At 44.8% G+C, this 21,719-nt stretch overlaps 1 protein-coding gene across 1 annotated transcript in view; it reads right to left on the reverse strand.

Moving 5' to 3' along the window:
• Positions 1-13,050: 13,050 nt before the first annotated feature.
• Positions 13,051-21,719, reverse strand: part of ABHD17C (abhydrolase domain containing 17C, depalmitoylase) — a 45,027-nt gene continuing 36,358 nt past the window's right edge. Inside the window, exons 2-3 of the mRNA XM_088473025.1 lie at positions 18,566-18,745; positions 13,051-14,647 (exon numbers count right to left, since the gene is read on the reverse strand). Of these exons, the coding sequence (XP_088329151.1) occupies positions 14,428-14,647; positions 18,566-18,745 (400 nt within the window). The 3' untranslated portion in view covers positions 13,051-14,427. The remainder of the gene's footprint in view (positions 14,648-18,565; positions 18,746-21,719) is intronic.

Genomic DNA, 21,719 nt, shown 5'->3' on the forward strand with positions numbered 1-21,719 from the left:
GGCTCCCTCCTCTCTCCCAGTCTACAGCGCATGCACAGATCACTAACAAAATGGCGTGGCAGCCATTTTCCCGTTTATTTCCTATTACGCATGCTCAAAATGCCGGGAAAATGGCAGCAGCGGCCATTTTCCAAGCGTTTTCTGTAGCGCTACTCCGTGGGACATCGGAGAGGTAAGTATAAAAAAAAAGTATGGGTTATAATGGGACAGAGCTTATTGTTTCCAGTATTGAAATGGTCACAAAATGAGAACATTTAATATCCTAATAAGCCACAGTGGGCCGAATTCAATTCAGTGCGATGTTGAATAGCTGCGGGAGGGAGCTCCCACAGCTATTCAATTCAACTCGCTGTTTACCTGGTCGGGAAGCAGGTAAGTCTGAGAATGCCAGTTCTCGCGACTTAACCTGGGTGTTAAGGCACGGTAACCGGCATTCTCCAACTAAAGTGTAGGGCGCGCGGCTGTTAGCGCCGCGCTAAGCCGGCAAACAGCTGCGCTCATAACACTTTTTTTCGGATTTCTCCTCACATCCCCAGGGGGGTGCGAGAAGAAATCCTTTAGCCGCCAAAACAGCAAGGTGTATTGAATAGCTGCAGGAGCTCCCTCTCGTGGCTATTCAACATCGCACTGAATTGAATTCTGCCCAGTGAAATATATACATTGTGCCTCAATTATATAATTAATTCCCGGGGAATTGATAAACTGAATGTTTTATTAGCTAATAAATCACTGCAACACTGAGTTTAAGCTTATTTATTAAAATAAGGTTCCTATGTCATAAATTAATCCCACCCCCACCACCAGGGTTATACATGCTAATCACATTGTACTGCATATTAAATTGAGCTGTGTGGTCATTAGGCCTGACAGCAGTACTACCAAATCTGTGGCCATTTATTTGGCAACAGAATGGCTAAAATTGGGCAAGATGTTGCAGATCTTCTCCAACCTTTGGGTTGGCTGATGACCTAATTAGGATGTCCATCCTCAGATAACAAAAAAATAACTAAAAATAAAACAATCTGGGTTTTTGTTTGGGCAGTAGAGACAGTTACCATTTGCTCGCCCTACATCGACCAATGATGAAAATGACAAAACAAGTTCTATCAAATGTGGCCAGCAACTATGAACTAAGGGACTGATTCAGACCCGTTCGCTAAGCTGCAGATGCACGCTATGGGCGATTATCGCACATTTGCACATGCTTATGCGTCAAAGTACGCCGGCATGAACCAGTCACTGTGGCCGGGAATCGTGCGCTCGTAGTACACAGACTGAACGCTACTTTGAGTGACAGCGCCTTTTGTGGGTGGTAACAGGGGAAGGTGCTTGTGAACGGGGGAGTGGTGCTGCGAACGCAGGCGTGTTTGGCCGTCCAGAGTTTTATGGGTGTGCATAATTAGCAAAGATGCGTCATTGTACAGGTCACTTGGTTGTTTTTCAGCCTACAGTGATCGCAGTGCTTGCGGCGGGGTAAGGTCTACCTCAAGCGCTGCGTGCAGCTCCAATGGCTCTCGATGGTTCCGATTGTTCATACACTTCCAGCAGATGACATGTGTTAAGAGAGAAAAGTGGGCGTCTTTATACTTAGGCGTCCATTCACCAGGCAGTGTGATCGCGGCATTTGCATACCCGGCCCCTTTTAGCTGCGTGAAAGCGCAGCTTAGCGTCCGGGTCTGAATGAGCTCCTAAGTACAGTGCATCCGGAAAGTATTCACAGCGCTTCACTTTTTCCACATTTTGTTATGTTACAGCCTTATTCCAAAATTGAACAAAATCATTTTTGTCCTCAAAATTCTACACACAATACCCCATAATGACAAAGTGTAAAAAGTTTTTTTGAGATTTTTGCAAATTTAATAAAATAAAAACAACTAAGAAATCACATGTACATAAGTATTCACAGCCTTTGCCATGAAGCTCAAAATTGAGCTTAGGTGCATCCTGTTTCCACTGATCATCCTTGAGATGTTCCTACAGCTTAATTGGAGTCCACCTGTGGTAAATTCAGTTGACTGGACATGATTTTGAAAGGCATACACCTGTCTATAAGGTCCCACACTTGACAGTGCATGTCAGAGCACAAACCAAGCATGAAGTCCAAGGAATTGTCTGTAGACCTCCGAGACGGAATTGTCTCGAGGCACAAATCTGGGGAAGGGTACAGAAAATATCTGCTGCTTTGAAGGTCCAAATGAGCACTGAGGCCTCCATCATCCGTAAATGGAAGAAGTTCGAAACCACCAGGACTCTTCCTAGAGTTGGCCATCCGTCTAAACTGAGCATTCGGGGGAGAAGGGCCCTAGTCAGGGAGGTGACCAAGAACCTGATGGTCACTCTGTCAGAGATACAGCATTCCTCTGTGGGTAGAGAACCAAGGACAACCATCTCTGCAGCATTCCATCAATCAGGCCTGTATGATAGAGTGGCCAGACGGAAGCCACTCCTTAGTAAAAAGTACATGGCAGCCCACCTGGAGTTTGCTAAAATGCACCTGAAGGACTCTCAGACCATGAGAAACAAAATTCTCTGGCCTGATGAGACAAAGATTGAACTCTTTGGCGTGAATGGCAGGCGTTATGTTTTTAGGAAACCAGGCACCACTCATCACCAGGCCAATATCATCCCTACAATAAAGTATGGTGGTGGCAGCATCATGCTGTGGGGATGTTTTTCAGCGACAGGAACTGGGAGATGTGAGGATAGAGGGAAAGATGAATGCAGCAATGTACAGAAACATCTTGGATGAAAACCTGCTCCAGAATGCTCTTGACCTCAGACTGGGGCGACGGTTCATCTTTCAGCAGGACAATGACCCTAAGCACACAGCCAAGATATCAAAGGAGTGGCTTCAGGACAACTCTGTGCATGTCCTTGAGTGGCCCAGCCAGAGCCCAGACTTGAATCCGATCGAACACCTCTGGAGAGATCTGAAAATGGCTGTGCACCGACGCTTCCGATCCAACCTGATGGAGCATGAGAGGTGCTGAAAAGAGAATGGGCTAAACTGCCCAAAGATAGGTGTGCCAAGCTTGTGGCATCATATTCAAAAAGACTTGAGGCTGTAATTGCTGCCAAAGGTGCATCAACAAAGTATTGAGCAAAGGCTGTGAATACTTATGTTCATGTGATTTCTTAGTTGTAGTTTTTTTTAATTACATTTGCAAAAATCTCAAAAAAACTTTTTACACATTGTCATTATGGGGTATTGTGTGTAGAATTTTCAGGACAAAAATGAATTTATTCCATTTTGGAATAAGGCTGTAACATAACAAAATGTGGAAAAAGTGAAGCGCTGTGAATACTTTCCGGATGCACTTTATTTCTGCTGTTATAACATATATACTGTACTTGTGAGCATTTGTCATAAATACCAAGATTCATCAGTTTACCTTAAATTAATGCTGTTCTTATACTATAGACTAGCACAGAACTCAGAAACCTTCTGCAAATTTCAGCTACTGTTGAACTACATGTCCCATGAGTAACAGCTAGCCACTATTTAGCACATATTACTTCCAGCCCCAGCCCCCTGCCCACATTCAGGAGTGAGACTGTCATCTGTGTTTAGTATATTATTGTTTTCCCGTGGAGGCTGTGTAATCTGCAATTTATTGCACGATTACCAGGAATTTCTTGGGTAGCTCATCTCTGGGATATCTCCCGGGTATTTGCTGAGGCTGTAGTGGTCTGTTGGAAGGAGAGACTAGACTTTTTTTCCTTTTTATTACAAGTGGTCTCCTGCTAGATTTATATTACCTCACGGAGAACATCTGAAATCCTTATGCAGAAACCACACAAAGTACACATGTAAAAGTTGGGCAATAAAAGTGAAAATCACAATATGACCGCTACTGGCAATGCCAACTCAGAGAAGGCACTACACATCCTACTGTCATTGTTAGCAAAGCATTATCATATCGTTTTATAGAGAGAGAAAAAAATCATCATTTTGAAACTTTGGCCCTCATTCAGAGCCGCACGCTCTGAGCAGAGCGCACGCTCTGAATGAGGGCCGCCCTCCATAATTATGGAGCGTCCTCCTGGACGCTCGTATAGCTGTGGGTCACCACCCACAGCCTATACGAGCGTGCAGTTTGATGGCCGCGATGGTCTTGACCATCGAAACTACGAGCCGGAGCCTGCGGTTGAGGTTTTCAACCGCAAGGCCCGGAGTGATTTTGGCTCTATCAGAGCCAAAATCACTCCCACTGACATCACTAGTGATGTCAGTGGGCCGGCTTCTGACGGTGGGCGTTCCCTTGGGAACGCCCCCGTCAGGGAGGCACGCCCCCCAAAGGGGGCGTGCTGTCAATCAACATCGACAGCACGCCCCCTTTGATCAGACACAACGAGCGAAGGAAAGTCCTTCGCTCGTCGCGTCTGGCGCATGCACACTACGGAGCTCCCGCCGTCGTGCGCATGCGCAGTGCACAACATCGACCCACTTGCGAGTGGACAGCCGCTCGCGAGTGGGTCTGAATCAGGCCCTTTGTCCCATAGAACAGGAACAATTCAACTCAGAAAACAACATATGCTTTGTCTGTAGAGTTTAAAGCATCACTCCCAGGTAGGGCAAAAATCACCCTGCCCTGTAGCTGCTACATACGTGCAGCCCCTTTCTCATAGACTCAGGTTCCTCTCATGGAATCAGTATGAAATACCGATGGACGGGATACCGGCTGTGTGTACACTGACTACGGCATCCCGATGGTTCTAATCCCGACAGGGCAACGGTAAGTAATGATCCCCTGTTCTATTTACCCCCTAATCTTTCCTATCCCGCACCCTAACCCTCCCCATAAGTGCCTAAACCTACCCCCTCCCTGCCTGGAGCCTAACTCTAACCTCCCCCCTCCCTCAGACTAACCCTAAATCCCCCTTGGTTGCCTAAACCAGGGCGTTTCAAGGAGGGGGCCTGTGTGCAGTCTCCGTCACGGGTCCCCTCCTCCCAGTCTGGCAGCGGGCAGCGCGGCCAGCGCCCACTGATAGACTCTGGGCACTAGAGTGTGCCCAGAGTCTATAGTGCATGCGCAGGTCACAGGAAAAATGGGCGCGGTGACCATTTTCCCTGTACTGCGCATACGCAAAGCAACGGGAAAATGGCAGCTGCAGCCAATTTCCAGGCGTTTTTATTACACCGGCGCCGACGTGGGACTCCAGAGAGGTACATATAATAGGAATCAGTATGATTTACCGCCGGACGCAATCCCGACAGCGGCTGCCCGACATGGGTGAAAATCCCGATCGTCCCTAAGGTAAGTATTCACTAACCTAATTCCCCCCCTAACCCTAACCTTCCCCCCAGTGCCTAACCCTAATCCCCCAAGTGCCTAAACCTAACCCCCCCCTTCCCCACAGCCTAAGTCCCCCCCAGGCGCTCTAAACCTAACCCTTCCCCTCCCCCCCCGCGGCTGCCCGCACTCGGCATCACTTTGATCGGGATGCCGGGCGCCAGCCTCCCGGCGTCGGTAAAATGACAAGCGTCTACATTTAGACGTCTGTCATTTAACCCTCACTGGGATAAAGCAGTCGGGAAGCCGGCCGTCGGGATTACGTCCGCCGGCTTCCCGACTGCATACCCTATGATATGGTTGCAAGGCGTGCGGGGAGGGCCCCCCCAGAGGCCCATGTGAACCACACACCCTGCACCCATTATAAATACACCCCTGACCTAAGCCTAGCTCCACACGGCTGATACTTACCTTTCCCCGATGTCCTTACAATCGGCGTTGGCATTCCAAGTTATGTCGAGATTTCGATGTCGGGGGTTCCAGCAGACAGCATCCCGGTTTTTGGAATGTTAACCACATCCCCTTCTCACAGCCCTGGTCAAAAACCAGGGCTGTATAATGTTAAGCAAGCAGGATATGAGGACTACCAATGAGAACCAGTGATATCACTGGGATTGTGGCTTCTGTGAGGTCATCACACACTTGTGAAGCCATTTAAGTAGTGAAAAGAAATAACTTGAGAGTGAAGCTTTAACCAATCCAATCCCAATTGATAGGGGCCTGAACATTCCCCATTTACTTCAATGTGTTAGAATGAAGTGATTTAGGAGTCTATTTACTAAGCAGATGTAAGCGCCAATCACCCAGTCAGATGAGGGAGAGGGAAATTTTGCTGGACAGGAGAATTAGCACTCCCCCACTTCGGCAAAACAAATTTTAATACATGCGGGCGGTGTCTGAAACTGCTTCAGTTTTATAATGGGTGAAGCAGGTCCAGACTTTGCCGTCCCCTTCATACATCTCTCCCTGTATCACTCTGCCTACTGACACGGGGTGTTACAATAACATTACATATACTATACATTATTAGAGTGGTGTCAGTTGGGGGTTAAGGGGTCTATTTACTAAGCAGTGTTAGGAGACAGAGTGAAAAGTGATAAGGTGCCAGCCAATCAGCTCCCAACTGTCATTTCACAGGCTATGTTTGAAAAATGACAGTAAATAGTAAATAGACTCCTAAATCACTTCATTCTAACACATTGAAGTAAATGGGGAATGTTGGAGAGGGTGTCACCACCAATTAGTGATGGGGAAATACCACACAAAATAGGGAAGACCCCAGCAGCTAGCAAATGGAGGGGTGACTGCAGAGGCAGTGTGGCTAAATAAAATAGGAAGCCCCATAATAAAAGAGGTGTGAAACACTTAGGGCTCCATTTAGTAAAAAATGCAGAAATCGTTTGAAATGTACTGCATGATATCACTGATATCATCATTTCAAAACTATTACTGCGCTATTTAACTGGTACTTCTTTCCAGGAGAGACCTTGCAGTGAAGTTCACTGAGATAAACCTCTTCTCCGAAACGAAGTTTATCTCCACTGCAATTTGGCTGGCTGTTGCCTCTGTACTGTACCGGCAGACGTTCCACTCCAGGGTTCTTGCCCGGCACCCACTCCGGTGTCCAGTGGCAGAACCATAGTGGTGGTGGTGGGGGGGGGCGTATCAGAACTGAGCATGTGCCGGCTCAGAGCAGCTACAGAGCAGTCCTCCTCCAGAGTAACTGCTCTGAACGAGCCTCCCCGCTACCATTTCCCAGCACATCTCCTGGTGCAGGTTCCAAGTAGCTATACAGAGGGGCTGCATATGGGAGCTGTTGCCGGCTGTTTACTGGGCTGTTGTGGGCTGTGCCAGGGAGGATTTCAAGATACTGAAAAAGAAGCTATCCCACCTTCGGAAGGGGGAAAAAAAAAAAAAGACAATGTCATCCATGTTTCTCAAAAAAAAAGATGAGAAGCTTCACTTCTCTCATCTATATAAATATCATTACGGCACAGCCCCCATTAAAGCCAATGTGGGCTACAGTAAAATATTGGAGAAATGAAAAGCCAGAGAAATCTGTGATTTTACTGCACTTTTCTCTTTACTAAATAAGGAATAACAATATTTTAGGCTTTCCAGCTAAAATGCTGGAGAAAAGCAGTTTTTTTTAGTTTATGATATAAACTCCTTAGTAAGGGAGGACTGAGGCAGCAGACGAGCCCCAAAGTCTGAGGGGACGTGCTGCAGCGTCAGCTTCCGGAGTTGGCCTGGGGCTGCTCCTGCCTCGGGAGCCCCCATATGAAGATGGTGTAAACTACCGATGCTAAACTCTGATAAGTTTCGTTTTTTGGAGTTTAGTGGAGAAAGGTCAGATCAGACGGTGTAATGGTTAGCATTACTGCCACAGCACTGAGGTCATGGGTTCAATTCCCACTTCAGCCCTAACTATGCAGTTTGTATATTCTCCCTGTGCTTGCGTGGGTTGCCCCTGGGTGCTCCGTTTTCCTTCCACACTCCGAAAATATACTGGTATGTTAATTGGCTCCTAACAAAAAATAACCCTGGTGTCTATGTGTGTGTGCATGTGATAGGGAATATAGATTGTAAGCTCCACTGAGGGCAGGTACCGATGTGATTGGGCAAATATTCTCTGTAAAACGCTGCAGAATATGTGTGCGCTATATAAATTACTGAAAATAAATAATCGTAGTCCCCATTGATAATAATGGGGACTGCAATCTGCAGCGCTAATTAGCACTTTGCCTGCATTGTGCTATTAAGTACATACAATGCCTTGCAAAAGTATTCATCCCCTGTGCAGTTTTCATGTTTTGCTGCCTCACAACCTGGAATTAAAATGGATTGTTTGAAGGTGTGCATCATTTCATTCACAGAAAATGCCTACAACTGTGAAGTTGTTTTTTTTTTTTTTATATTGAAAATCAAACAACATTTAGGACAACACAACAGAAAACTTCAGCGTGCAAAACTATTCACCCCCCTAAAAGTCAGTACTTTGTCGAGCCACCTTTTGCGGCAATTACAGCTGCACGTCGCTTTGGATAAGTCTCTATGAGCTTGCCCCATCTTGCCCCTGGGATTTTTGCCCATTCCTCAAGGCAAAACTGCTCCAGCTCCTTCATGTTGGATGGTTTCTGCTTGTGAACAGCAATCTTCAAGTCTAACCACAGATTCTCAATTGGATTTTGATCTGGGCTTTGACTAGGCCATTCCAACACATTTAAATGTTTCCCCTTAAACCACTGGAGTGTTGCTTTAGCAGTATGCTTCATGTCATTGTCCTGCTGGAAGGTGAACCTCCACCCCAGTCTCAAAATCACAGGCAGACTGAAACAGGTTTTGCTTTAGAATATCCCTGTATTTAGCACCATCCATCTTTCCCTCCACTCAGATCAGTTTCCCAGTCCCTGCTGCTGAAAATCATCCCCACAGCATGATGCTGCCACTACTATGTTTCACTGTGGGGATGGTGTTCTTAGGGTGATGGGATGTGTTGGGTTTGTGTCAGACATAGCCTTTTCGTTGATGGCCGAAAAGGCTAAATTTTAGTCTCATCTGACCAGAGCACCTTCCTCCATACATTTGGGGAGTCGCCCACATGCCTTTTGGCAAACTCAAATCGTGTCTTTTAGCACAAAGTAATGGCTTTTTTCTGGCCACTCTTCCATAAAGCCCAGCTCTATGGAGTGTACGGCTTATTGTGGTCACATGCACAGATACACCAGTCTCTGCTGTGGAACTCTGCAGCTCCTTCAGGGTTACCTTTGGTCTCTGTGCTGCCTCTCTGATAAATGCCCTCCTTGCCCGGCCTGTTAATTTTGGTGGCCGGCCCTCTCTTGGCAGGTTTGCTGTGGTACCATGTTCTTTCCATTTGATAATGATGGATTTGATGGTGCTCCGGGGGATCATCAAAGATTTTGATATTTTTTTTTTTATAACCCAACCCAGAATTGTACTTCTCAACAACTTTGTCCCGAGCTTGTTTGGAGAGCTCCTTGGTCTTCATGGTGTGATGCCTCTTGCTTAGTGGTGTTGCAGCCTCTGGTGGACCATTTCCCTAATTATGTGACTTCTGAAGGTAATTGGTTGCACCAGAATTTTTGAGGGGCTTCCTGGCAAAGGGGGTGATTACATATGCACATGCCAATTTTCAGAATTTTATTTATAAACATTTTTTATATATATTTTTCTCATTTCACTTCACCAAATTAGACGATTTTGTGCAGATCCATCACATAAAATTCAGATTTAAAAAATAAATGACAGGTTGTAATGTAACAAAAAAGGTAAAAAGCCAAGGGGGGTGAATACTTTTGCAAGGCCCTGTAGCAACAATACATAAAATTATGAGGAAACTGCAGTTACTGCATAATTTTATGTAAAAATGGCTTCATACAAAGACCGGTCTTGCCCCAAAGACCTGCATAAATCCCTACAAGGAGAGCAAGAAGCACCCTGCCCTCCGGTGCCCCGCTGAAACAGCCTGCGGGTTCTATCCCCTCCCACGGGTCGCAGTGTCCCGCGGGAGGGGAAAACGGTGGTGCAGTGGTAACCGCCGGGGTATGGATGCCGGGCGCATCGCAGCGCTAGGGGGTTGCCCGGCATGCCCGTAAGTGCCGGGCACGCTCCCAAGAGTAAGGAAAAGGGGATGTGTAATAAAGACACACACCCTTTTCGGTCGCGTGGATGCAGAAATGTCCTCTCTCTAGGTCCGGCGCCGGACCTAGAGTGAACACTATGTCCCATATATAGGGATTTCCATCCAGAAATAATTTTTAATCCCGGATTTTGGGATTACCAGGTTCCAATCTTGGTATCCCAGGATTAATCTCAGGATTGGGATTAAGGGAAAAAAAAGGGCAATCAAAGCATGATATTGTTAAATTTAATATCTCCCCCTCTTATCCTCTCTAGCATCCATCTCCACCCTCCTGTTCTCTCTGCATCCATTTTACCCTTCCTGTCCTCTCAGCATCCATTTTACCCTTCCTGTCCTCTCAGCCATCCATCTCCCAACTACTGTTCTCTCTGGATAATGCAACTGGAACAAAGAAGGAAATTATCATCCCACTCCCCCCTGACCCAATCCAGTAATATCCAGGATTTAATGATTATAATTCTGGGTATTTTTGGGACTCAAAAATGTCCGGGATTGGAATCCCTATCCATACACAAATCCTACCCATACTGTTCGTTTCCTAACGTCAGGGAAGAAGGCAAGCCGGTGGAGGCAGTGTGATGCTCAGGGCAATGATCTACTGGGAAAACTTGGGTCCTGGCATTCATATGGATGTTACAGTAGCTTGACACATAGGGCCTGACTCAGGTTGATTTGCAAGGCTGCGTTCGCACGCAGCCAGCCAATGTTTGCATTCTGCGCATGCGTATAAGACGCAGTGAGCGTGCGTGAAACGGCCACAGCAATCGGGAAGCGATCGCAGTGAACCCATAGAGTCTTCCCACAGTGATTGACAGGAAGGTGACCGTTTGAGGGTGGTGATGGGAGGTGGTCAGAGAAACGCAGGCATGCCTGGGCGTTCAAACGCCGTTACAGGGGCATACATAATTAAGCCCCTGCGATAGCATACGCTGGCAGAAGTCTAGATGGCGACAGGAACTTTAGCAGTTTCTGTGGTAGGGTCAGGTCAACCACAACTGTGCGGGTGGTTCCGATGTTAAAGATGTTTTCGCTGACTTGCGGATACAGGTCACGGGTAGTGGGCAGGCTTCATATAGTGGTGGGCGTTTTGGTATAGTGCTGCGATTGCATTCATAGCATATTTTTGCAGCGAGCGGGGTGCTTGCAAATGCAGCCTTGCAAACCAACCTGAATCAGGCCCGTAGTCCGTACCTAATTATTGCAGACCAAGTACACCCCTTCACGGCAATGGTATTCCCTGATGGCAGTGGCCTCTTTCAGCAGTATAATGTGACCTGTAACATTGCAAGAATTGTTCAGGAAGTGTTTGAGGTACATGACAGTGTTCCAAGTTATTGACTTCACTTCCAAATTCCCCAGATATCAATACGATGGAGCACCTGTGGGACGCGCTCGATTCAATTCAATGCAAATTGAATACCGCTGGGATGGAGCACCTAGAGCTATTCAATTCAGCACGCTGCTCAGGCCGACTAAGGATCTCTTCTCGCATCCCTCCTGGGGTGCGATCAGAAATCTGACAAAACTACAGGCACGATGCTGTTTTCTGCCCTTAGCGCTGCGGAAACAGCATCGCGCCGGGCAGTTTAGTCGGAGAATGCCGGTTGTCACAACTAAACACCATGTTTAGGGCGCGATAACCGGCATTCTCCGACAAAACAGTGCACTGAATTGAACAACTCCGGGAGCTTCTTCCCGGCGCTATTCAGTTCGTGTTGAATTGAATAGTGCCCATGGAGGCCCCACCTCACAACTTACAGGCACATGGATGCCTTGCATAAATGAAAAAATGCCTTAGCACACTGGAGTTGCAAATATACATTTTTCATGTACCAAAACAATATCTGGGTATTCTATGTAGAAATACTCCTATAACTTTGTTATATGGAGGCTGTAGTCTCACTGATTTGGTGTCATAATTGATGTGCTTTGAGATAATCGGGGTGTGTGGAAAACGCATCTCAAGATGCAGAAACCTACAAAGACTGTATGCTCGGAAGTCCAAAGTTCATGTTAAAAAGCAGATATCATCAACAACAAACTGGACACTCATAAAATATAAAAAACACAAGTCTCAAAATGAGACATTGCCACCACAGCTGAAGGCAGCCATTTTCTAGGCTCAATTAAAAGAAGCCTGCTGCCTAATGAATGGATGCCTAATGCTGGGCATACACTCTACAATTATCTGTCAGATCTCTGTCCAATCTGGCTGGTTGGAATGAAACCCTGGTAATGTATAGCAGCCAATTACAATTGACCATATGGTCTTAAACACTGGAAGATGGACAAAATGATTGTTCAAATTGGTTAAATTCATTTGATGTAACTAATTTGTCCGAATTATAATTTGTGTCAGTTTTTCAGTGTTTGTGAGCAAATGGACGATTGTAATTTACTCCTATACATTACCAGATTTTCATTGCAACCAGCCAGATTGGACAGATGTCTGACAGCTAATTGTACAGTGTATGCCTAGCATAAGATGGGTGTAGATAGGTACATTTTAAATACACAATTTCATCAAACTAAAGCTGGGTACATACTGACAGATGTACTGGCCGATCAATTGCTCGGCCAATATATCTAGTGCCCGTCGGCCAGTGTGTACCAGCGATATGTCTGAACGACGTCGTTCAGACGTATCGCGTAGGTTGTGCTGCACAGCCGATGGATAGATATATCTGCATATATATCTGTCCATTGGCAAGTGTGTACGTGCGATCAGCCGATCGCCCGTACACATGCAGCAGCAGCAGCCGCGGGGAGGGGGGCGAACCTGCCCCCCAGAAGATGATGGTCGGTCCAGTGTCTATGAACGACCGTCATCTACAGATATATCTGCAGATCACTCAATCTGCTAGGTGTGTACTCACTTTAAGATTTGTCTACTAATAAAGGTGCTATAAATTGAGCAATACTGATTTTATTTCAGTGGAACGGTTAATAAAGTGGCTAACATAAACATCTGTAACTAGTGCAATGTATGGGAGGATTAAAAAGATGATGGTGTCATGGTGACTAGGTCACAATTGTAGCTTAATACTTTGTTCACCTACATATACAGAAATAAAAACACAAGCAGTCCCTGAATTACCTTTCCATGCATTCTTTATTCCAACACAACCATAGTACTGTCCTCAAGCAACAAGAAACAAATCAGAGCATATTCTGTTCATTTTATAAAACAAATTCCTAGACTCACAGTATATGTCAGGCATATAATCCCCTGCAATGCCAGAGGCGCTATACAGACAGACAGTGTCCTCTGACCATGGAAAAGGGATGTTCGCCTGTTCAACCACAAGGATAATGATCCATGCCTCACCTCGCTTGCAGGGACTCCATTTACAGACCCAAACATGTAGTGTTACCTAGAAGTATATAGTTTGTGCCTTTCCAGTGTGAAAAAGAGGGGAGAAAAAAAATACTATAAACTCAAGTAAAACTGCGTTCTTCATAAAGGTTCACAGATTTTTTTTTTTTTGTAATCTCCCAGAAATCATTATAAAAATCCTTTAATAGCAAAAAAACACTTTACGGATAAAAACCTAATAAACCCTTTAAGTTGTTTAAAAAAAAAACAGGCCGGTCGTCTGTCAGTGTCCGATGACAAAAAAATAAGCAACACAAAATTATTAGATCGTAGTGTTGAAAATGACATATACATATATATATATATATATATATATATATATTACACACACATATTAATGGAATGCATTAAGGAATAACGTCCGGAGAGAATCTCAGGGTGTTGGAGCGTTTTTCTACTACTACAGCTTCACATTTTATTTTAATATTACATTTTGCTTACACGAAGATCACGCGTGGCATTCAGAATATTTTCCGAGATAAATGTACCAATGACCTCTGTCCATTTCATCTTCATACATGATAATTTGTAGTGGATAAATAGCGTTATCATGAAAGCCCTATGGGGAATTACAAGTTAAGAGAATGTTCCGTCACAATACATTATACATTTACCAAACAAGCAAAATGCCTCTTAATTCATTTAAAAAAAAACATATTAATCGGTTGAAGTAGAATATACAGATTACCAGATAAAATTCTACATCATCTCCAAATAGATCCAGTCGACCCAGAGCTCTTATGATGGGATTAACCGGCTGTAGAATGATGTCCTTCAAATTAATGTTGTGTAAACATGTTCCATATTATAAATTGTGCTCTAGAAAAAAAAGAAGCCCCAGATCCGCTTGGACGCCTCAAATAAACAAGTTGAGATTAAGTTACAGCAGCTGAAAGCACATGAACAATTAAGAATAACCCCCCCCAAAAAAAAACCACGACAATTGCCACCGGATGCTTGATCTGCGTAATCCAACCCCAGTGAGGGTATTTTTGGGCAGTGTTAAGAGATTGCCCAGCACCATAGTGGACATGTCTTCTCAGACGCGTTGTTTCTGCTGTTCACAGTAAGTGAGGTAAGACTGGAGGAAGCTCTCAGGAATTGGGTAGCTCATGCGATATGAACTGCTTTAGTCTCTCTAGATACTGCGCATACAACTCTATGTCATTGTGCCCTGCTCCTTCCACCCAGAGAGGCTCTACAGCTCGTGGACATCGCTCATACATTGCCAAGCCGTGTGAGAAATCTATCACTTCATCTTCAGTTCCGTGGATTATCAGTACGGGAGACGTGACCTTTGAGATTTTGTCGATGCTGCAAAGGAAACAATACATGTTAGTTAACACAAATTTTAAAAAGCCACTAAACTTACGGTACAGTACAAGCTAGAAAATACAACAAAAAAACACCTTGTATTCAAAACTGCTTATTTAGAAATTCAAATACTTCACAGGTTCTCAAACTCTGTGTCAGTGAGTAATGATTACACCTGTGCACCTGCTGGGTGACCTGGAAAATGTGAACTGTGTGGGGACCTGAGGATCGAGTTTGAGAACCCCTGAAATACTGCGACAGAATTTATGTCCGGCAATTTATCTACAGTTGGTAAAGAGTAGTCGACTGGCCTAAAAAAACAATAATGTCATGCTAAAGTCTTCAAATGGTTCTTGAAATAAAGATAAAGTATAAAAATAGAACAATATTTAAAAAGTATAAATAACCATAGGTTATTAGGATTAAAACCTGGTGCCCAAAGGTTATTTACCTTGGGTCATGTATCTAAGATGATGTCCGTAAGGTGCCTCTCCCCCACTGCTTCTATTGCTGCAGCCCAACAACATGCTGCCTGTCTGAAAAGGCATCGAGTCAGCAGCAATAGAGCAAGTGCAGCAAATATCATCCTGCCAACTGGTCCCTTTTTCAGATTGGCATTGAGTTGCTCACCAACAACATGTGGCCCGTAAGAGCATTCAGGAGCAAAAGCAGGAGGTTGCAGGTTGTTGGGAGACTGGCAGGAGAAACAGGCTCCAGTAAGCTCTGGTAACAAGGATTCAGTTACAGATTCTGAAAGTCCCTTGTCGCAATAAAAAGCCAAGTTATTGTGCTGGGACGTATCCATACCCTCCAACATGACCCATTCCATTAGGTACACAATGCTCTACTCCTGGACTTCTTAATGTATGACTGTAGCCACCTGTGTTGAAACACCTGTCTAATAATTACCTAGTTTACAGGTGTCTGCAATCATAAATTAAGAAGGAAGTCCAGGAGTAGAGCATTGTGTACCTAATGGAACGGGTCATGTTGGAGGGTAGGCGTAGCTCCTCAGAAAACAGACAAAGCATTATAGGAATCCCAGATTACGAACATTTCTTCTGCTGGTCTCTCATTTGCTTCAGTTAAACACAATTTGCATCTAGTAAAAACTGGAAACATTCCCTTGGCCAACTCTGCTTCCGATGTCTGGGGAAGCCAATATTTAAACAGCACAGTATGTGGACAGTTCCCCACAGCTGCAATATTTTCTGAAATGAATCCAAACGAAGTGTCCAAAGCTCAGAAATAAAAAAAAATAAAAACACATTTAGTAGGAGGAGAGCTTGTGTGTCTAGAAAAGTTTCTAAGGTATCAACTGTATATGGATCAAACTCTGGTAATAAGACACGGGGCTAGAAGACATTTGTAAGGGGATTTAAGAACGGGAGGAAATAAGCGTCATTTAGGATGGACAACTTGCCCGATTCAGATGTGGACAGTATTGACAGCCATAAGGAAGCAGCTATGCAATACCGTCATACTAATATGGTAATGCAGCAGGTGGTGTCTGTAGGGGATGCGGAGAGCATCCCGACAAGCGGGATGCCGTCTGCCAGAACCCAGGCACGGGAATCCTGAACGCAGAGACAACAACGGCGCCGAAATCCCGACATGACTTGGGATGCAGTGTCGGGATCCTGGCAGACGGAATCCCGATCTTAAGGACACCGCGGAAAGGTATCAGCAGCGGGACAGACACACTTAGGTTTAGGTGCCACGGGGGTTGTTAGCGTTAGGCTGCAGGAGGGGGAGGTTAGGGTTCGGCTCCAGGCAGGGGGGGGGATTAGCTTCAGGCACCACCTGGGGGGGGGGTTTAGAGTTAGGCACTAATGGGGGAAGGTTAGGTTTAGGCACTTACCAGGGGGGTTAGGGTGCAGGGTAGGGAGGGTTAGTATTAGGGTACAGGAAAGGAGGGTTAGGGATTAAATAGGACAGGGGAACAGTACTCACCGTTCCCGGTGGGATTTGAACCTACGGGTTGCTGCTGTCAGTGTGCTGACAGCCGGCATCCCGTATATTGGTATTTCATACCGATTTTGTCTGTAGGAAATAAATACCTCCTGCATGCATCTGTGATCCGTCTTTAGAAGCTGCTTTGGATCACCATCGCCGAAGCTTACTCAGCCTGGCTGTTGGAACCCTCTGCCAGGTCCAGGAAGACCCTGGGCTTGGCATGCCTACAAAACGGGGATGACACGCCCCAGTTTTGTAGAACTATCCCAGGTGCCACCCCCTAAATGCTGCAGCATGTCAATCATGCTGTAGCTGAAAGGAGACTGCGAGCAATCACACAGGACCTGTTCTGCACATGCACAGAACAGATCCTGTGTATGTGCAGACCCCCAAATATCAGATATGTGCGTAAACCATTGGGTTTACGTACATATCTGAATAAGGCCCAAAGTATGCACATCTGCAATGCTTTTTATGTGTATTTAAAATTGCATTCCCTCTTCACGATCATTGGTAATAGCCCCATAAAAGTAGTTTTGCGCAGAGTTCTGCATATCAGTGTAGAAACATGAAAAGGGGTAGAGTGGAAACAATATAGTAGAAAAAAGAAATCACAAAGCCAGCTACCACTGCAGTACCACTCTTATTAATCTCGTCAGGTTTTCTTGGGAAAATACTGCACTGTTTAGCACCATTTAGGTGTTAAGTCAATCATGGGAGATTGGGGGGGGGGAGAGGATGAGGGATGAGGGATGAGGGATGAGGGATGAGGAATGAGGAATGAGGAATGAGGAATAGGAATGAGGAAGAGGAATGAGGAAGAGGAATGAGGAAGAGGAAGAGGAAGAGGAAGAAGAAGAATGTATCCAATTTTAATTCCTGGTATGAGGCAGGAGCTCTAGGACCATACTTTAAGTCTTTTTATTTGTCCTCTCTGGGAAAAGCCTGGAGAGGAGATACATTTGGCTACTTCGGGGGGTGTGGGCCGGACTCCTATGTCATCAGGCCCCGTCTGGTCAAACTGACGCAAATTGCGGGATTGCCAGGAGGGGGCGGGACTAAATGACACAGTTTCGCAAATATAACTCTGCCCTTTCTTACGGAGCTGTGATTCCCGGGAATCATCTCCCCTTCCTGCCCACTTTACCAGGAAGTGGGTGCAGGGCCGGATTGAGGGCCACATGGGCCTGGAGCTGAAAATGATTAAGGGCCTATTTTGAAAAGTGTGACCAGTGCTGTGTGGTGTGGCCAGAGCCACATGGGCATATACACCCGCTATAATCTCAACACCAATGTCTCTGTAAATATGTAAAAGAAAAAAATATATATTTTGTGAGGTAACTAGAAATACAATTTTACTACTTATAATTTATGGCTGACCATGTGGACAGCAGATGGTCAGTCAACATCATGCTGTCATGATGATGGGCCTATTTTTATTTGGAGGCCTGGAGCTGTAGCTCCATCCGCCCCATTGTTAATCTGGCCCTGAGTGGGTGGGATACAGTAGATCTGGACACTTTTCCGGGGGTACGGGGGGCTACCCGAAACTTTGTGAGCCTCCTGCAACTTCCGGGAGAGTAGGTTAGCATGGCTAGGACCCATGAGGTGACGGACAACTCTACACCTTTTGCAGTTAAGAAAATGCTTTGTCCTACTTCCTCAAAGCATTTACATCTTGCAAACTGAAATCTCATTTGTGTACATAACAAAAAAGGGGTGTTAAAATTGTCTCTCTCTCTCATATATATATATATATATATATATATATATATATTTATATTGCACTATGGTTCTGATAGACGAAGACCTGAGGATGATCATACAGAAGGTTGTCCTCACCTCAATAGGTGCCCGGTCTATTCTATACTAGTTTGAATATATACAAACAGAATGGAAAAGCACAGCAGGTTCACAACACATACCTTATGTTCACCAATTAAAAACCCATTATTGTCTTACCTGGGGAAGGCATCAAAGCAGTAGGTCTTTCTGGTGTCAGGGAAGGCAACCCGCAGCCCGGACATGAGAGGGGAGTGTAGAATGACAGCTGCACATTCATAGCGTGACGCCAGGTCTACCGTAGGGACAGTGCCGATGCTCTGACCATACAGGATAATATTCTCAGGGTTGACCGCATATCTGTAGAGATAAAGGAATAGATTTAGTACACACTAATTAAAATCAGTTTTATAACTGAACTAAATAAAATGAATGGAATTAGAAGAGAATGCATGTTAAAAAAACATGGAGCAAGACATAGGGTAGCCACATTTACATGGAAAAACCATCAAGAACTTTTTTAAAGAGCATTGACCCAGGGAGAGATGTACTAACCCTTGGAGATAAAGCACCAACCAATCAGCTCCTGTCACTTTTTCAAACAGCCTGCAAAGTGACAGGAGCTGATTGGTTGGTACTTTATCTCAGTCCACGGCTTAGTACATCTCCCCTTGGAAGACTTACATCCCTTTACATCAAGGAGGAAAATAATGGAGCATACACACGGTCAGATTTGTCAGATGAATGACTGAACGTTTTGAACGATTTTTGACTGCATTAAAATGAATGGAATCGTCCAAGTCTGACTGCAAACACATCAGATGTCAGATATCGTTATCTGACAAACGGGAACGCGCATCGTTCATCGTCCAGGCATGTCAGATATGTCAGATTTTCCTTCAGATATGAACGACTGAACGATTTTTAAATCGTTATCGTTCAGATCTGAAGGAACAATCTGACCGTGTGTATGCACCATTAAACGCCGAGCAGCAATGATTGCAGTACAATGGCTACGTGACCCCTGGGATTTGTCCAGAATACTTATAAATTTACATTTGACAAAAAGAAAATTGGAAAAGAGTTTGCATGAAATGAAGTGTTAAAGGATTTATAAAACCTCTTATGAGACTGAGCTACTAGCAAAAGTATATGGCAATTAAGAACACTGCAGTCATACAGGGCAGACAAGAAACTAAATAGCGCCACAAAGCAACATGACAGTCAAAAGACAAATTGACACAGGGCAATAAGGAATACAAATGGCAAATGGAACAAGTGCAAGTAAGAAGTGCAATGCACATTATCAGCAGATAATAATCAGTCTTTTAGAAATCTGTTCTGTGCTCTCAATAGAATATCTTGTCCCTAGTTTAGGAGATTAGACACAATAGTCCTAGACAGAACAGGCAGGGATTATAGTCTAGTCAGCAATCCTAATTGGGGATAAGGCATTTCACAGCCAAGATATTAACATGAGGGGTCTTAAAGTGAATTTCCTCTCTGGTAGCTGTGAACGTAACTAATGAGGAGTGAGGGCTCACTGGGCAGGCAGCATAATGAGCAATAAGGAAAAAAAGTGGGATGAATAGGGACACTTTCACAGGTGTTCCTCACATGACATGGGGATTTCACTACATCTTTCTCTGGCCAGCACTTACTCTACAGAACATGTTTGATCAGCTCTGCAAATCTAACTGGATTAATTTAAAACCTGTTTTGTTCCAGTTCACAGACTCCCCAAACTCAACAGCAGAAAGCCATGTCCACAGTAAAGATTGTATTTGATGGAGCGCCGATTAATAACTGGAGCAAGTCTACAAGCATAGCGACCGATAAGTCAATGGATATATATGCGGTTTGGCAACAGAGCAAGATTTCAAAACACCTAGAGCAACTATACCATTCTCAGGTTACTGATTGGACCATTAGTAAATATGATCAGCAATGCTTTGTGTGATAGCCCTCAACTGACTCATCTTAGCAATCACAAACCTAGAACGCTGGTACTCTGACGTGCAGATGGTCAGACGCTCATCCTCATTACAGGTGGATCTTTTATTAACACAGGTAATTGACGCCGCTATTTGGCCAATTGATTTCAATTCACACGCTATGGGCCATATTCAATTAGCCGCGGGAGCTCACCGGCGACTAATTGCCGGCCCAAAGTCCCGCGGTGCGGGGATTAGCTATTCAACTAAATTGCTTTTTCTCCGCGTTGTAAAATAGGGACTCGTGCGCGTAACCACACTGATTCCGCGAAAACTGCGGAATAAGTGCGTTTTTTCCCTCGCAGATTAGGCCAATTTTACGCAAATTTTACCTTGCACCTCCATGAGGTGCGTGGTAAAGTCCGACTGCGGGGACTCCCCCCTAATTGAACTGGATCAGGGCGACAATTAGTCGTGGGTGAACTCCCGCGGCTAATTGAATATGGCCCAATAAACATAGGACAGCACAAAAAAACAATATTTCAGTCATATGGGGGACAATCTACATGGGGCTGCGAGCCGTTTGGAGCAAATTCAGGCTGCAGTAAAGCTGACTCGAGCCCTAAATGGATCGCAGCTAATTGGATTGACCCCTAAGTACAGGTGCGTATCCACTAGCAGACCGGGCTGTGCCTACACTGAACGTTCAGTCGTTCAGTGCAGGCACATCAATCAACCCCGAACATGGGCAATCTGTCGTTATCGGCAGATTGACCAGCATTTTCGGGTGAAGATTACGATGTCGTAATCGTGCAATCTCTCAGTAATGTCGCGTAGTGGATATGCAGGATAAAAGGAATGGCTGATATTTATGATAACCAGTATAATGTACTGGATGTATGAACTTAATTTCATATAGGAAGTGTAGCGTACACAGACTTATGTCTGTATGGAATGGTGCAGGGTCCACCAAAACCACAAACCCAGAGTTTGGAGCTTCCCGCTTACCTCAACCATCTCAGTCACAGAGCTCTGTTCCAAATTATAATTAAAAGTATTCTACTATTACAAGTGAATAGGTAACTTCCACCCACAGGTACGCTCACCTGCAGAAATGATAAGATAAGCATTCCAATGGTCTGATGAGCTATAAGTTGCCTATACCGAAAACGTCAAATCAGGGTACACAGAGAACAACAGGAGATCTAATTAGAACCCAGTAAAGCACCTTTAAAATGTCAGAATTGTAAAGCTTGGACAACATCACTTAAATAACCACCCACTGACATTCATGAATACACCCATTGGTCGAGAGATGACATGTGCCACGAAAGTTTGGCAACTAGTATTATCATTTATTTGTGTAATGCCAACATAGTCCACTTTAAAAACAAACAAAA

The sequence above is a fragment of the Taudactylus pleione genome, unplaced genomic scaffold, assembly GCF_031769625.1.
Source record: "Taudactylus pleione unplaced genomic scaffold, aTauple2 ptg000129l, whole genome shotgun sequence".
In the NCBI taxonomy this organism is placed as follows: Eukaryota; Metazoa; Chordata; class Amphibia; order Anura; family Myobatrachidae; genus Taudactylus; species Taudactylus pleione.